An 18,833-nucleotide genomic window follows, 5' to 3' on the forward strand; every position below is an offset into this window, starting at 1 on the left:
AGGAAATCCCAACTGGATGGCCCACCACAAGGGTCTTCCTCCAGGGGCAAACCAAGAATGAGCAACTTGGAAGTCCCTGAACATATTCAGAAGCGGAGTGGGCAGATCAAAAGACAACCTGGCAAAATGGTACTACCTAAAAGAATCCCACACCTTGTGTGATTGTGGAGCAGAACAGACAACTCCCCATCAAGGATTGGTATGCTTGTCTACTATGCCCTGCCTCATGTACAGAGGAAGAATTGTTGGAGGCTACAGTCAATGCCATTGCTGCTGCCTGTTTTTGGCCAAAAGATATTTAGCCACCTGAGCGCCTTCTATTTTTATCGGTTTTATACTAATTTATGCAATGCTTTTTATATGAAATAAATAAATAAATAAATAAATAGGACTTTACATAGAATGCATTGTCCCATTATTATATCACTGAGAAACTAATTCTTCTGGCATCCTAAGAGGTAATGAGTCTGACTCTCACCACCAGATTATAAAAAATTGCAAACAAAACTGAAATCCTGGTGATCTGCAGTTCTAGGCAATTAGTTTCCAGGGTATCAGTCCTCCTCCTTTAGTTTCTCATCTGATGCAACTGATTTATACAGAAGACATACTTTTACTTCAATGTGATTATCTGAAACAGCTGAAAGTTCCTCTTCAGGTCAGTTACACAGAACGTCTTGCATTATATGTCCTTTGAGATCTGGCTCTCCACACCCATTTTATTCACTAATCCAACAGCTTTAATAAGCATCAGTGTTAAAAGATTTTATTATAAAACCCAAATTGACAGGAAGTCCCAGCTGGTATAGCTGAAATTCTATGGAAGAAAAAACAAAGAAAGAATGTCACCAGTGGAGAACACTCCCTATGCTAATAATATGTTAAGGCACTGAGAAAGAGCGGGTGTCTATGACAGATACATCTATATATAAAGAGGTATGAGTATAGGAAAATGAGTAGAGGACCTTTTTCTCATTCTTCCTAAAGTTTCTGCCTGGCCTAGAGCAACTAACTCTTCCGCACTCACTCTCCTCCAGTGGGAACAAGAGGATTCTGGTAATTCCTTGTGTTTCATTAATGAACATTTGCACATTTGCTGCTGAGGACAATCCCTACAAATTGTATTGCTGTCACTGAAATAATGTGTGAATCTCTCCCAGCTACTTTACTGTTGGTTTGGTGCCTGTGGATGCCTGTGTTGCAAATGCTTATTTTTGTTTAAAGGGCTGATTTGCTATATTTAATTGACAGAATGCTTATTTCTTGTTTGATAAGATGTATTCTTTTTTTAATTTGGGTTGTAAGATGACAAAATTGTACCTTTTTTCCCCAAGCACAGACAGTTCCCAAGTTGCCAACAAGATAGGTTCTGTAGGTTTGTTATTAAGCTGAACAGGTACATTTTAAAGTGTAGCTCCACCCAAATATGGAGTCCTCGTGGTGCAGCGGGTTAACTATAGAGCTGCTGAACTTGCTGACTGAAAGGTCAGCAGTTTGAATCCAGGGAGTGGGGTGAGCTCCCACTGTTAGCTCCAGCTTCTGCCAACCTAGCAGTTTGAAAACATGCAAATGTAAGTAGATCAATAAATGTCGCTCTAGCGGGCAGGTAATGGTGCTCCATGCAGTCATGCTGGCCACATGACCTTGGAGGTGTCTATGGACAACGCCAGGTCTTTGGCTTAGAAATGGAGATGAGCACCAACCCCCAGAGTCAAACATTTTACCTTAGCTTTGGATAGCATAGTAAACTATCCATAGTTTAGATAGTTCACACCCCTGTAACATTTGTTTTGCTGCCTGTGGCCCCGTTCAGAAGATTTCACTTCACTTTCTGTCTCTGCAACAATTGGATTTTGAACATTTGGGCTCGTCATGGAAACAAGGATTGGCGATAAAGCTTAAGCTGACACACCTTTTACCCATGATAACTCTTCCAGGTATGAATTTCCCTTCCTAGAGATAGATTTCCTCTCACTTCCTATTGTCTCATTCTAGTTCGTAACTACGAGTCATTTGTAAGTTGGATGTTTGTAACTCAGGAACTGCCTATATTTAAAAGGTTTTTTTTTACCACAGGAGCAACCTTTAGTGAGGTGGTTCATATAGACTCTCCCCAGTCACTCTCTGGATGCACAACCATGCCTGAGCATGAATTCTCTGTAGGCACACAGGGACACATGCAGAGCTCAAGAAGGAAGGAACCTCTTCTATACATCTCAACCTGTGGGTCCCCAGATATTTTGGCCTTCAACTCCTAGAAATCCTAAAAGCTGGAAAACTAGCTGGGATTTCTGAGAGCCACGGGTTGAGATGTATAGAAGAGGTTCCTTCCTTCTTGAGCTCTGCATGTGTCCCTGTGTGCCTTCAGAGAACTCATGCTTAGGCATGGTTGTTCATCCAGAGAATGATTGGGGATTTCTGAGAGTCACTGCATTAACGGTTCTGTCTCAAGTGTAAGAAGTATCCATGGGAGTGTCTTTGTGCATTGAGAACTCATTCACATGAACGTCTAACACATACTCATTGGGAGAAGTGGAGTTGGCAGATGGTTTCAGTGGTACAGATTATCCAAAATCTTGGGACCAGAAGTGTTTTGGATTTTGGAGTACTTGCATTTCCACATATACAAATGTTCATAATAAGGGATCGTGCAGATGGGATTCAAGTCTAAATGGAAAATATATTTATGTTTCACATATTTCTTATGCACATATCCTGAAGGCAATTTCATACAATATTTTCAATAATTGTGTGCACAAATCAAAATCTGTACTCATTGAACTATCATAAACAAAGGGGGTCACAATTTCAGCCAGTATTCCAGAATGCCAGAAAAGGAATGCTCAAACTATAGTCAGATTTTCTTTGGAAGTCCATGACTTTCCGTGAGAAGAGATTGTGCATATTTTTTTTCCAATTTGCCAGATGGGTTATACTGTGCAAAAAAGTTAAAACTTGCCAGAATCATTGTGATATTAGTAGGAAGGTTGTTTTTTTTGTCATGTCAGGAGCAACTTGAGAAACTGCAAGTTGCTTCTGGTGTGAGAGAATTGGCCAGCTGCAAGGACATTGCCCAGGGGATGCCTGGATGATTTGATGTTTTTATCATCCTTGTGCGAGGCTTCTCCCATATCTCCGCATGAGGAGCTGGAGTTGATAGAGGGAGCTCATCTGCCTCTCCCTGGATTTGAACCTGCCACCTGTCAGTCTTTAGTTCAGCCGGCACAGGGGTTTAACCCACTGCACCACCCGAAGATGGGTTTGCTTAGTTTGGTTTAAGTAACTTTCCAAAGTTTACACAGTAATGGAAAGAACTTGATAATTATAATAACTGAGATGTGAAAGACAGTGAAATTACAGATTTGTCCATTCAATTTTATCAATTATAGCTTTGAACGGAAAAACAGATACCAATCATCCACTTTGGCTATCCAATGTTTTGTTTTGTTTTCCTGGGGAAGGAACTATTACGATTTCATATTGTTTGGCTCAATCTTATTGTAAACTTTATATTTTGATTTTATTTCTGTTTTATGGTTTGATTTTATTTCAGTAATTTGAATGCTGCATGTTCCCCAAATATTTAAAGTGAACTAGAGATTTGAAAGGAATATTGGGGCAAAAGGTACACTTAATTTGGAGAACATCTCAGAAATCAAGTCATTTATTTTATTTACCATATTTGTAAATATTTATCATATTTGTAAATAAAGATCCATTAAATACATATTTGGATTTGATGGATCTTAGTTCTAAATAATCAGATACAAGACCATAATTAATAAATAAGGTGGTTTTAAAAATATTACTAATGGATATGCTTCCATGTTAAAACATTTATTGGCATACTTTTAGCAGAAGACACCGTAGTATTTGAATAGGTTTATGTGTATCTGTTCATTTAATTATTCTTTCCTACCTTATTGGTTCTCCATCTAGGAAACGATTATGCACACAATACTAATTAATACATTTTTTTTTCAAATAGAGATTCAACATGTGGCTTGTTTTTCTGGTGGTGTGTACAATCCAAGGAATTTTATCTTCAAAAGAACGAGAGCCCCAAAATGGAACTGTGAATCCTGAAGTATACATGAATATAGTAAGTTGTGTCATAAATACTTTTTAAGTACTAAAAAAGCATTTAAAAGGGTTTTTTAAATTTCATTCACAATGAGACAGAGTATACCACGGAGCAATATAGAGAAAGAAAGTAGACACACAGACTCTATAGGGGTACACAAACAAAGGGGATATTACATTTCACTCCACATTCACATATACATACGCTCTTACTCCACTCCTCCCCTGGAGTAGAGACCAACACATAGGCCAGAATGATTCCCTGCAAATCTCACCATGAAATAAAGAGCCCAGACACAAGTAAAATAGATCTAAAGGGCCATTTTCTGACCTATTTATTTATAAGAACTCCTGGAATAACCTGTGAAGGAAAAAAAGAACACAATTAAGGTGGACCTTCCTCCAATCTTAACTTTTGTCCCAAGGATGTTTTGTTTTACTGAGTCTGGCAGGGTATAGACACCCAACCTAATGGATGTGCATGTCCTCGGAAGCACTTTAGCCTATCTACTAGTGCAATTATATCTCACTTTCATCCCTCTGATCCCCTGTCGAGATACACTGCATGGCCTGTTTACCCAGTGTTTTAAACTTTTAATCCTTGCAACTCGCCCTGCCCAATTACTGTGACCTTATAGTTGGTGTGTTTATTTATACTTTTTTTGTATTATTATTATTATTATTATTATTATTATTATTATTAATTTCGATTTTATTTTACTGTTTGTATTTTATGTTGTATATTTGCTTTGCTGTACTGTTGGGCTTGGCCTCATGTAAGCCGCCCCGAGTCCCCTTGGGAAGATGATGGTGGGGTATAAATAAAGCATCATCATCATCATCATCATCATCATCATCATCATCATCATTATGTACATAATATAAAATCAATTAATCTATTAAAGCACTAATTTACATGCGAGATAAAAACATAATGGAATTACATGTATGTATCACTCAACAGAGTGAGATCATCCGCCACAGGGGATATCCAGCTGAAGAATATGAAGTAGTAACACCAGATGGTTATATCCTCAGTATCAACAGAATTCCTTATGGCAGAAGAGAACCTTGGAACACATGTGAGTGAAAACACTATGGGAACTGGAAATCTCCTTAATTCACAGGAGATGTGTGAGAAACATTTGCTTTGCATCAGTTACCTAGAAAATCAGCCAGCATGCATCACTGTATGATAGAGTGTACATAGGCCTGATGGCGTGTAGAAATCTGTGAGTTTGATTTCTTCTGTAGTTCAATATTGTGATGCAAGAAGCTTTCTTAAAAAGCTACTCTCCACAATTGTTCATTTTTACATACTTAACTTCCTAGTAGTGGTGTTAAAGAATTGTGAAAATACAAATGAAGGCACCAGGAAGAAAGGACTGATGTGCACTGGCACTTTCTTGCCCAGTGGTTCTCAACCTATGTGTCCCCAAGTGTTTTGGCCTTCAACTCCCAGAAATACTAACAGCTGGTAAACCGGCTGGGATTTCTGGGAGTTGTAGGCCAAAATACTTGGGGACACATAGGTTGAGAACCATTGTTATAGCCAATGACCCTTTGTGCATCAGTCCCCATTGCACACCCATTTCTATTATGCAGACGTTCTATTGTTTATCAGTTACCCCATTGGCTTCTTTGTGCAGTAATTTATGCCTTTGTTGAATGTGGATGTTGTGCAACTGATCGGTTTTGTTTCCTGGAGACTTAAATGCACTTCCAAAAATGCAAATGTCATAGTGAATTCTTACCATTAATAAAAATAAATGCATATTTTGGGCTGCATTCTCTCTGTGTACACATTTTCTACATTTTAACAAATTTCCCTCATCAAAGAGTATTTATTTTCAGTTAATGCACATTTTTACTGTTGCATTAGGCATGTAGCGTGGGGGGGGGGGGGCTGAGCGGCTTCAGCCCCCTCCCCCCCCCCCCCAAATTCTCATGGTGGTCTGCGAGAAGGCCTTACTGGTACATTATTTAAACTGTTATGTTTATTCATATCATGATCTGATCACCATGCTCAATATATCCCATATGCATGGGAGTATTGGGGTAACGATACAAAAGGTTTGCTAGGGTAGACCCTCTATCACTCAGACTCAGCCCCCCCCCCCCCGAATCAAACTCAGCCCCTCCCGAATCAAAATCCTGGCTACGGGCCTGTGTTGCATGCTCATGTGCGCATATTTTTATTTAAAAAATAATATCAGTTTTGTAATTTTTCACTAGGGTCATGTAATTTAAACATGCAGAGTTTGTTTTTCAAAAGCAGAAGGGTGTTGAGAAATATTGCCAAAGTTGGCTGTATGAGCTAACAGGAATTACACAAAGTATTGCAAGAGCATGAAGAGCTTTGAACAGTAGCAATTAAAGATTTCCCAAGAAGTAGATGTTTGCTGCCAAGTATCAGGCTTTCTTTCACAGATGCCTTCCTTCTTGGAGCCCACATTCACATTCTTCACATATTCTTGCCATACATCTTCCATACATTGACACAAACTACATTGTGCATCATAGCCTCATTAGATGTATAATTAAGGAACAGATACTTCAATGTCTGGGTGCAGAAAGGGGAAATGAATGTGTATTTGACTTTGTTGGCTATGCCAAGAACATTAATCTTTAAGACTAATGTATTTTAATATTTCTATCTACTTCTAACTCTGTGTTGTGGCCCATGGTGATAAAAAGATACCAAAGGTACTTCAAAATTGAGACCTGTTTAGGAAATAAGCCACATATAGAAATGTTTAAATTAGATGGAGCTAAACCTTGATGCGATTATTATAAGATACTTGAGATACTTGACAGAGTACAAGATTTTTATAATAAGGTAAAGAATGGAAGAATTAATAGGGCATAAATTGGTTTTGAATAAAAAAAGAATTTTTCACCCAGAAATTAGACAAAATGAAAACATCAGAGCTTGGGGGGAAATTATAAAATACATGATAGTTGCCACCCAAGCAACTGTGGCCTTGGGGTGGAAAGACTATAGAAAGTGGGAAGTTAAAAAATGGTATGATTACCTAGCACAGTGGTTCTCAACCTGTGGGTCCCCAGATGTTTTGGCCTTCAACTCCCAGAAATCCCAACAGCTGGTAAACTGGATGGGATTTCTGGGAGTTGTAGGCCAAAACACCTGGGGACCCACAGGTTGAGAACCACTGACCTAGCAGATTATATGCTTCAGGACTACATCTCTGAAAGAAAAGCCAAATACAAAGCATGCTGAATCAAGAAGATCTGGGTTCAGAAATGGGGGAGACTGTTAGAAAAAATCGAAGGAAACAAAAGATATAAAGAGCTGGACCATTCTCTTTACACAATTGTTCAATTAAATAAATATTTTAATGAAGACAAGTACTATTCCCAGAGAGTAGGGGGAGGAGGTGAGGGGAGTAAAATCAATAGACACAAGTGGGAGATAAAGGTGGAATTGATAAGAACACTATGAAAACAATATGTAATATGTAGTCAACGTGTACTTTAAAATTTGAAAATGGTGATGGATTGTGATATTATTCTACCTGTGTCAGCAATATAAATAAACAAATAAGTAAGTAAGTAAGTAAGTAAAGGATGCTTGAGGTACCAAATACTCAACTATCATTTTTAAAATTTATATCAGACTTTCTCTCAAATTCATTTGGCATTCAAATAAATAAATCAGGATATCGTTTTATAGAAATTTTTGTGACTATCTTTTTGCAGATAGAAAACCAGTTGTGCTTTTGCAGCATGGCTTTGCTTTGGAGGGAAGCAGTTGGATTAAAAATATGGAAAACAACAGTCTCGGGTTCATGCTGGCAGATGCAGGGCATGACGTCTGGATAGGGAATAATAGGGGCAACTCCTGGTGTAGAAAGCATCAAAATGTATCAGCTGACCAGGAACAATATTCCAAATACAGGTAAATGAAAATTAAATGCATAGAAACCATTGAAAAAATCAGTGTTGTGTACTACATAAAAAGAGAGTCAACAACTGTAACTAATAACAACAGCAAATTATTCTTTCTGTTTCAGTTTTGAAGAAATGGCTAAATATGACCTCCCAGCAATAATTTATTTTATTGTGGGAAAAACTGGAGCCCCTAAGATTCATTTTGTTGGGTTTTCTCAGGGTGCTACTCAAGGTATGTTAAAGATATTACTGTGGAATTAACAGAGCACAATAAAATGTGGATGCAGCATGTACAGTTGTGAGATTAAAATATAATTGAAAGCCTAGTGAATCTGGATAAAAGCTGGATACATCTCTTCTGATATGCAATTCCAATTGATATTGATTTGGAGTTGGGGGCATAATGTTTCACTAATGTCTTTCTGAAGAAAGAAAGAAAGAAAGAAAGAAAGAAAGAAAGAAAGTAAGTTAATAATTTTCTTTCTTTCACTGTGAAGCCTTTGAAAACTAATTTGGGACTTAATTTATGCAGTCTTAAAATATGGTTGTTTTGCCAAGGAAGCAGAATTTTCTGCACAGGAAACAAAATTTTCTATGCAGAAAACAGCATTTCTTCACAAAACTATTATTTCCTAGACAGAAAATAGCATTTTCTGCATATCAAATATTGTTTTCTATGGAAATCAACTTGAGGATTTTGCATGATTCTGGTCTTGCTCAATATAGGCCTCAATTCACCTCTTTCTTGCTTTCCAACTGGGCTGGTAAGCTCCATATAGGGGAATTTCATTTTAATCACCAAGAGATGAGGGGAAAAATAATCAATCTGCTACAATATCTGGTCTCTATACCCACTTTTCATATGGGGACCACAAGCAGGAGAGGGGGCTTCAGAGAATGCAGTGCATCTTCTTTCACCAAAAGGTGATAGATTGGATATCAAGGAGAAAGTGTGTCTGGATGAAATCAGAAGAGGGGAGCTTGTGGAAAGGATGAGTCCCACTAATCCAGTTATGTCATCTAGTCAAGTTACTTGGACCAAGAGGACAATCCAATTTCTAGTATTAACCTTTCTCTATTCAACATTTTAGAGTTAATAAGAAAACCTGAGAAAATGAGAATTCTGTAACCTGTTTTATGTTTTCTATTTTTAGGTTTAATTGCATTTTCATCTATGCCACGTGTGGCTGAAAACATAAGAATGTTTCATGCCTTAGCTCCATTAAGTACCCTCAAGAATTCTCCAAGTCCTTTTGTCAAACTGATGTTCTTGCCTGATAAAATCATAAAGGTATTTCATTTATGTCATTAAAAGTGTGTTGATAATTTTAAATATTTTATTCTCCCCCCGCCCCGAGATATGTTGCCATCTTAGAACTAATTCAAACATGCATATACATAATGTCATTGCTCAATGTTTGAAAATTTAACGTCCATATTTGTCCAACCTACTTTACACTACACAAACTAAGATGTAGATGAAAATATGGATATCCTTTTAGTGTATATTTCACTGAATTTTGCTGTGTTGCTTGTAACTCTATGGTTGTCACTTTACATGGTATGAGTGTTCATGTTCTGGGATTTCTGATAACTACCTCTTCATATGGCCCCTGGGACCGTGGAAAAAGGGAAGGCGTGCAGGGCAGCTCATGGCACCCCGCATGTTCTCCCTCCTTCCCCATCATGTGGTAGGGGTGGGACAAGGCATGTTGGCATGTTCCAGCAGTAGGTAAAGATTCTTAAAAATCCTGATAGGGTTTTGATCATGGTTTTAGAGAAAGAGTTTTTAAGTGATTGCCTTTTATTAAATTTCGTCTTTATTATTATTCATTGTTTAGTTTAAATTGGTTTTTTTTACAATGATTCAGTTCTATTCATACTTTGATCTTCTGTATGCTCTAAAAGTATTACATTCACAAGTTGCATTGAATCTTAGACAGGGCATGTTATATTTATTTACTTATTTATTTAATACATTTATATTTCACCCTTCTCACCCCGCAGGGGACTTAGGACAGAGGACAACATATATACGGCAAACATTCAATGCCGGCACATAAAACCATAAATATATACAAACATTAAAATCACTTATATCCACTTTAAAATCAGTTGCTTAAAACCCATCTCAGGACACCATTCTATTATTGAGATAGGCTTCCAGCAGCAGCAGAATTAGAATCTATCACATCAGTCAGATTTGCATCAACTGTTTTCCATGGACTTACATATTTCCTACTGACTTAATTATATATAATGTTGTATGTTTGCAGTTTTTCTTGGGCAAAAGGGATTTCTCCCTGAGAAGTGAGATTAAGAGAAAATTCCTTAATAATATATGCAGCAATAAAGTTTTCAAGAATTTCTGCTCTTGGAGCCTCTCATTTCTTGGGGGATCTGCTGAGACAAACCTAAACATGGTAAGTATTAAGTTAATTGTATTTTTGCTATTTCAGATTTAAATACTTAAATGCCCAATGGTCATTTCATGAGCTGAGATAAGAGGGTGTTTAATTATCAGCAAGCTTTACAGTGGTCTGTTATAGCCCAGGAAGTTCTATTTGTGTTGCTCCCTTTGTAGATATTCATAGAATTAAACTGTGCTTTGTACATTCAATGATAAAACACCCAAATTTACCTCTGATGGAAATCACTGTTCTATGGCCTCTCCCATGAATGTAACTCCATCCAGTGCTGGGATTTTGTCCCCAAGATCCCTGGAATTCGATCAACCAGCCAACAGAAATTTGATGTTCAATACAAAAGGAGTTTCCAACTTCTCCTAAAAGCAGTCTCAAGTACCAAATACGAGTCTCTTCATAACCAAAACAATACTATTATTCATCACAAGCAGAACCTCTGGGATTTGTCCCCAGTGTTTTAAGAAAGGGTATGAAGAAGAACCCCCCTCCCCCATAAAAATTAGCTGTCTGAATTGTCTTTTGTAGAGTCGCATTGATGTCTACATGTCTCATTTTCCGGATTCAACATCTGTTCAAGATTTACTTCATTGGGGACAGGTAAAGTATTGGAAAATGTCAAGATGTGGTCATTGCAGTTTTCAAATATAGACAGTGTCTAGTTTGATGCCATTTTAACGGTCATGGTGCAATGGTATAGAATCCTGGGATTTGCAGCTTGGTGGTGTACTAGCACTCTTTGGCAGATAATGCTAAATATCATGTAAAACTACAACTCTAATTATTCCATAGCATTGAGCCTTTGCATAATTGTACAATGTAAATGTCTTTAATTCCCAAACACAAGATCCCTAATGTAGCTGTATTTGTATTTAGTTTTAGAGCTATGTTAGGGAGTAGTTTTAGAGAATTTTAATTAGCATTTAGTTACATATTTAATATGATAATACATTTTGCATCAGTTGGAGCCCCCAGTGAATGAAGATGCATTAAACAGATAAATATAATGAATAGTGATCCTGAAATTTTGCTTTAGATGACTTGGCAACTGAGTGCCTTTCTGCACTGCCCTTAATCCCAGGAGAAACTGGAATATTTTATCCCAGTTATTCCTGGCATTGAGGCCCACACTCTCCCAGAATCCTGGGCTTTTCTAAAGGTTGACACGGGAGGGCACAGAGCCAGTCCCCCATTCCCCCCCCCCCAAACCTAAATGAGGGCCCTGACTGTATGATCAGGCCCATCCATGGAAAGCTCCTGATGTACGAAAATGATGTGCCAGGAGGTGGGGAGGGGAAGAGGGATTTCCCCCCTCTCACCCACCTCATGAAGCATCATTTTCATGCACCAGATGCTTTCTCTGGAGGGTCCTGAAGCTACAACCAGAATCCTCACATAAGTTTGGGGGGGAAATGGGGGGCTGGGAGGGTGGGGATGCCACCCCGCTCCTTTGGGCTCTTTGAGCTCAATGATATAATAATAATAATAATAATAATAATAATAATAATAATAATAAAATTATATTCCATCCTCTCTCCCTGAGGGGACTCAGGGTGGATTCACAACAAAAGATGGTGAACATTTAATGACAGATCCACTTCATAAATAAGAAACATAAAACACACAACCATGTCCCCAACAAACAATATCCACAGCCAAAATTATACCCCAAAATTAAATAATATCATAACCTATCACTTAATCTACATCTAAGAACTGGGATTGCTGTGTGGATTGACCCCCCAGAAAAGCAGTCCCAAGAGTCAATTCACACAGCGATACCAGGACCCACACCTGGAAAGATCCAAACTTTGGATTAAGGTCCGGATCTTTCTAGGTGTTTAATTAATTCGGAGTAAACTGGGAAATCCCAGTTTATTCCTGATTAATTCGAGTTTACTTGACACATCATTTGAACACCTGAGATAAATCTGAGTCAGGTCTTGAGATATGGGCTTGTCTGGATGGGCCCTGAGTGAGAAACTGGTAAAACCTTATAGGAATTATGATGCTGTCTGCATTTTAAAACAAATAGTAAGTAAACAGGTATAGAGTTTAATAAAAAACGCATTTAGGTACACCCCTTGTTTGGCAGCAGAATTAGAATGCAATAGGAGCGGGACAGAAAAGTGGAATTAAAGCTCATATTAATCACTAAAATGTGGAAGAACATTATTAGAGGGTTGGGTTTAATGAAATGGTGATTCACAATAGGTTGTAATTGTTCACAGTTGTTAAGAACTTATTCTCCTTCCTCCATTACTAGATATACAAAACAGGAAAATTCAGAGCTTTTGATTATGGAAATGGAAACATGGAGAAATACAACCAGGTAAGATATTTATGCAACATATAAAAGATTTCAATTAGCCCCATCTCAGTGGTGAAGGAAGCTCTACCTAAACAAATAAATATGCCAAATTACAGTTTCCATATTTTTTTGTATGTGTCAGGAGTGACCTGAGAAACTGCAAGTCACTTCTGGTGTGAGAGAATTGGCCGTCTGCAAGGACGTTGCCCAGGGATCACCCAGATGATTTGATGTTTTTATCATCCTTGTGGGAGGCTTCTCTCATGTCCCCGCATGAGGAGCTGGAGCTGATAGAGGGAGCTCATCTGCCTCTCCCCGGATTCGAACCTGTGACCTGTGGTCTTCAGTCCTGCCGGCACAGGGGTTTAACCCACTGCGCCACCGGGGACTCCGTAGTTTCCATATTAGTAATGAGTTGTCTAATAGTTTCCATATTAGAAATTAGCAATATTGCTGAGTTGCAACACTCATCATTCATCATCATTGGCTAGACTGTAGTCCAAAGACATCTAAAGAGCTACCAGCTGACCATCTAAACTTGCCCAAAAGTGAGCAATTGAATTTGGTGCACGATGGAGTTCTGTACAGATCAAAGTTACATCTCAAATAAATGATTCAGCATTGTCCAGTTTTGATAGCTTTTTTTTTTCCAGATGTGATGCCACTTGCTATGCAATTTTTTAAAAATAATTGCTTTTAGTAGGCTAGGACATAAGTTCGAAAAATGCCTACATTCCTTTAGGAATCTGAAAAACTGCTTGTGATATTTCTCTGTTGCCTAAGAGAAAATTAAAACTTGAACCTATTCATAGATCTAAGTTGAGTAGATTCACTTAATCAATTGGATTTATTTCAATGTCACCTCCAAATTCAACAATTGATTTAATAGATCCATTCAAGACTTTGGCCATAAAGATAAAGTAATTGGAAAAAAAGTTAAAATCTTTTAAGGTGCTTTAAAAAAACAATTTTCCAGGTTAAATTGTTTTTAAATGCCTTATACTTGTCTCGTGATGTTTTGTATCGATGTTGTTCTCGTGATGCTTTGTATCAATGTTGTTCACCGCTTTGAGTCACCTGAGGGCTGAGAAAAGCGGTATATAAATAAAGTAAATAAATAAATAAATTTAGAAAACACCTCAATTTCTTTCTCTTTTTTTCTAGACTGAGCCTCCATCATATAACCTACACCTTATGAGAGTCCCAACTACTGTATGGTTTGGTGAAAAGGACTTGTTTGCTGATCCTGATAATGTCAAAACTTTAATGTGTCGCCTTCAGAATGTGGTCTATGAAAACAACTTATCTAACTGGACTCATTTTGATTTCCTTTGGGGTCTTGATGCCCCTGAGAGACTTTACAAACCACTCATTGAACTGATCAGCCTACATCCTTAGAACTATAATTTCCATCTCCAGGTCTATTGTATTGTTGTTGTTTTACAAAGGAGGATGGAGGGTGGGATATAGACATTCCAATACCATTTTAATATGCTTAAAATATATTTTGATTTGAAGCACAGAATTATTTTTTAAAATATCTTTATTGAGAAGTTTTCAGTTTACTTAAAAAGTAACCAAGGCGGAAAGTCTAGGGAAGGTTAAAAAGTGGTATGGGAAGGAAAGGGAGTGTGGGGTAATGAATGGGGGGAAAGTAGGGGGGTAGAGTTTTGGGGTAGCAAGAAAGGGGTAAGTTGTTGGCATATATCTACGGCTAAGCTACATTGGTTTTAAGTTGATAAATTCCTATATATTTGTACTCTATTTTAAGAGGACCAGACATATGTTGTATGTTGTGTTTGCACTGTTTGTTTTTGATAAGGCCAACTGGCTAATCAATAAAAATTGTTGTTGTTGTTGTTGGCTTCCCATCTTCTCATTTCTGGGATGTTGCATCTCCTTTTATCTCTTCTTCTGTACTTGATCCTCTTCTTCTTCATAATTTAAAGGACTAGTATCCCTTTTCCTCTTAGTATTTATGTCCATATTTCCATTTTTATTTTTCCGTAAACCTTGTTAGTAAACTCCAGTCTGCTATTATTTTAGTTTGTTTTGTTGCGCAGCAGTGGATTTTGCCCAGCACCCAAAATCCAAATGCAATAGACTCACAGATAAGAGGAAAAATGAACAGAAAAATCTTTACTCAGCAGAGATGAAACATAAACTTGCAATGTTGCATACAAAAATCAAACAGTGCAAGAAACTTACATAGTCCTTGTAAGTAACACAAAACGAGGCATTTTCATCCTAAATCAAACAAGAGAGCAAAACATAAACCTTGAGTTAATAGCTATTCCACCATAGCATCCTTCAGAGTAGCTTCTTCATGCTGCTCCTCACAGCAAAGCCTTTGAGCATAGATCTCCTCAGAGAAGAAGCTCTCCAGAAGCTCTCTGGAAACTGTATTGTCGAAGGCTTTCATGGCTGGAATCACTAGGTTCTTGTGGGTTTTTTCGGGCTATAGAGCCATGTTCTAGAGGCATTTCTCCTGACGTTTTGCCTGCATCTATGGCAAGCATCCTCAGAGGTAGTGAGGTGACCTCACTACCTCTGAGGATGCTTGCCATAGGTGCAGGCGAAACATCAGGAGAAATGCCTCTAGAACATGGCTCTATAGCCCGAAAAAACCCACAAGAATCTCTGGAAACTCTTCTAAAGCTCTTCAGTTGCTCTTCAGAAGCACTCCACCACACTGTATTCTAAAAACTCATACAATTATACCCTATCGGGTATGGCCCAAGATTACTGGCTGACCTACATTACCAGCTGCACATAATCATTACCACCACAGGCTTGTCCTAATTATAGAACATCACATAATTAGCTCTCTTTTTCTAATTAGCCCACCTTTAGCTCTCTTTTTAGACAGCCTTAAAACTGCTGGATTGCTGGCATATGGCTTGATAATTATATTTTGAATTATAATGGGGTTTGATGAATCTGTACACCTTGTTTGAATGTTCAGGAACCTGCAATGTGAATCACTTGAGAAAGAGAGGGCACAATTTCCTCTACTAAGGCCCTCCATAGATTAGAAATAGAAACTTCTTTGTTGGGGAACTGATGTACTCAAGTAACCTCTGTGCATAAGTCACAGCTGATAATTGCATTGAGTGAGCCTACAGAAGTACAGAAGGTTCTCTGCCATGAATGTTCCCCTCCCACACTGTGTTGACTTTGAACATTTGAAAACTATATATTGTCCAGAAAGTAATGATATGATTGTTAACAAATTTCATGTACCATTATAGGACATCAATTGATCATCCACATTGGCCACCTTTAGCTCTCCTTTTAGGCAGTCTTAAAACTGTTGGGTTGCTGTCCAGAATTTAATGATAATCTGTCACTCCTTCCCACCTGTTACTAAGGAGGATATCCCAAACTTGAACCAGTGTTTGGCTGCTGTGTCAGACTGGATGAGGGCTAACAAATTGAAATTGAATCCAGACAAGACAGAGGTCCTTCTAGTCAGTCGAAAGGCCAAACAGGGCATAGGGTTACACCCTGTGTTGGATGGGGTTACACTCCCCCTGAAGACGCAGGTTCACAGCTTGGGAGTGATCCTGGATTCATCGCTGAACCTAGAATCCCAGGTTTCGGCAGTGGCCAGGGGAGCTTTTGCACAGTCAAAGCTTGTGCGCCAGCTGCACCCATCCCTTGGGAAGTCTGATCTGGCTACAGTGGTCTACGCTCTTGTTACATCCCAAATAGATTACTGCAATGAGCTCTACATGGGGCTGCCCTTGAAGACTGTTCGGAAATTACAACTAGTCCAACGGGCGGCAGCCAGATTGCTAACTGGAGTGACATACAGGGAGCATACCACCTCCTTGTTGTGCCAGCTCCACTGGCTGCAGGTCCATTTCCGAGCTCAATGCAAAGTGCTGGTTTTGACCTATAAAGCCCTATACGGTTCTAACCCAACTTACTTGTCCGAATGCATCTCCCTCTATGTCCCACCTCGCAGTTTAAGATCATCCAGGGAGGCCCTCCTCTCAATCCCGCCAGCATCGCAAACACATCTGGCGAGGATGAGAGACAGGGCCTTCTTGGCTGTGCCCCCCCCCCCAACTGTGGCACTTGCTTCCCACCGAGGTAAGATCGGCTCCGTCCCGCCTGTCATTTAGGAAAAAATTGAAGTTGTGGACCAGGCTTTTGGACAACAAAAATAGATAGCACTTTGGACATGGAACTGGATATGGAATTGACTTGAATGGTAATACGGCTGTTAATACTGTTATTTACTGCTTTAATGAATGTTTTACTTATTGTTTTAATTGTTATTTTATTGCTCTGTTATATATAGTCTCATTGAATTGCTGCCAAATGTAAGCCATCCTGAAGTCCCCCTTTGGGGGTTGAGAAGGAACAGGATAGAAATACTGGAAATAAAATAATAAATGAAAGAAATGATTGTTAACATGCTCCATGTAACATGACCACATAACAATTTGTTGAAAGATTTGAACTGCCTTTGTTTCAACTTAGATATATAAGGAAAACACTTATATGCCTATTTATCCACTCACCCATTTCACTGAATCAGCTATAATGTAATGAATAAATGTAATGAGGCCCCCTTCCTCCCCTTTTCAAAAAGCTTCAAAAATACTCACCTATGTACCCTAGCCTACAGAGAGGAGTAGGATTAGGGTACATCTTTGAATATATCCTCAACTAGTCATTGACATCTACCTTTGCTTGTTAGATGCTACATACCATTTTAGTTTGAATGTTTTTAGTGTAATTTTAAGAGTTTATAGCTTATTATGTTATACATGTGTGTGTGGTATCATGTTATGTTTATTTAAGTTTGCTGTTTTATATTTTTCAGCAGATCTCACCTCTGAGGATGCTTGCCATAGATGCAGGTGAAACGTCAGGAGAAATGCTTCTAGAACATGGCCATATAGCCCGAAAAAACCCACAAGAACTGAGTGATTCCAGCCATGAAAGCCTTCGACAATAAACTAGAGAACAGGTTTATTGAAATATTTGGAACAGACAACTCATTACTGAGTGGTACATATGCGTAGTTGGTTTCTGAGGCACAGACTAATAAAACAAATGGTTGCTTAAGAAGGAGTAACTTTTCTTTGACGTGAGTTACTTTCCTCACACTATCCCTATAACAAGTAACAGTGTGTTTCTTAGACCAGCCGCCCTGGCTGTCTGCAAGAGTAACTAGTAGGCCTGGGTAACAACGGAAAAATTTGTTTCTAAAATCAATTTGTAATTGGGGTTTTTTTTTTTGTTTCGATATTTAAAATAATTACAAAATTTTCCCTTAAAAAAGTTCGGTATTTACGAAATTTCGTAAATATTTACGAATCGATTCGTTAAGATGGCGCCCGCGTTGGCGCATGCGCAAAGCATTTACGAAATTTCGTAAATTTGCTGGGAATAACGAATCGATTCGTTAAGATGGCGCCCCGCGTTAGCGCATGCGCAAAAAGCGTTTACGAAATTTCGTTATTTGTATAAATCGTTAATAACGAATCGATTCGTTAAGATGGGTTCTTTTCTTTTTTTTAGAATATTTTTTGATTTTTTTTAAGAATAAAAGAAAGGTATTTTTCAAAAATATTTAAAAATGGAAAATTAACAAATTAACAAAAACCGCCCTCGCTCTCCCAACAACAGAATTAAGGAATTAAGGAATCAATGCAAGGAAATCCAGCTTAGCCAACCAAGCCAAGCCAATGCAAGCCAATGCAAGCCGCCCTCCCGGACCTCCCTTCTCCCTCGCCTCCGTCCGCAACAATGAGCAAAGCGGCCACACGGAGCCGCTTTTAAAGGGCTTCCCGGCCAATCAAAATCAGCCACGGTGCACTGCTTGGGTGCTTGGGAGCGCCGGATTGGCTCCCAGGCACCAGCATCCTCCATCCCATTTCCGAAACGGGCGGAAGCTCGTAAAAAGGATGGAGGATGCCGTTTCGTTATTGAAAAACCCTTCCGGGTTTGAAAAAATGTTTTGTATTCATTTTGTAATTGTTAAATATAACGAATATTTAACGAATTACAAAATTAACGAACGAAACTGCCCAGGCCTAGTAACTAGGTTCCTTCTAGACTACTCTGCACTGTAGGGAAATAAACCC

At 38.5% G+C, this 18,833-nt stretch overlaps 1 protein-coding gene across 1 annotated transcript; it reads left to right on the top strand.

The window, feature by feature from the left end:
* The first annotated feature begins 971 nt into the window (after window positions 1–971).
* Window positions 972–14,583, top strand: LOC132770167 (lipase member M-like). Its single transcript, XM_060767051.2, has 10 exons — window positions 972–1,056; window positions 3,989–4,102; window positions 5,048–5,165; window positions 7,804–8,002; window positions 8,118–8,227; window positions 9,150–9,286; window positions 10,272–10,418; window positions 10,947–11,018; window positions 12,685–12,750; window positions 13,894–14,583. The coding sequence occupies exons 2-10, from the start codon at window positions 3,998–4,000 to the stop codon at window positions 14,125–14,127; spliced, it is 1,188 nt and encodes a 395-aa protein (XP_060623034.2). The 5' UTR covers window positions 972–1,056; window positions 3,989–3,997; the 3' UTR covers window positions 14,128–14,583.
* The last annotated feature ends 4,250 nt before the right edge of the window (window positions 14,584–18,833 follow it).

This window comes from Anolis sagrei, chromosome 3 (genome assembly GCF_037176765.1).
Source record: "Anolis sagrei isolate rAnoSag1 chromosome 3, rAnoSag1.mat, whole genome shotgun sequence".
Lineage (NCBI taxonomy): Eukaryota > Metazoa > Chordata > Lepidosauria > Squamata > Dactyloidae > Anolis > Anolis sagrei.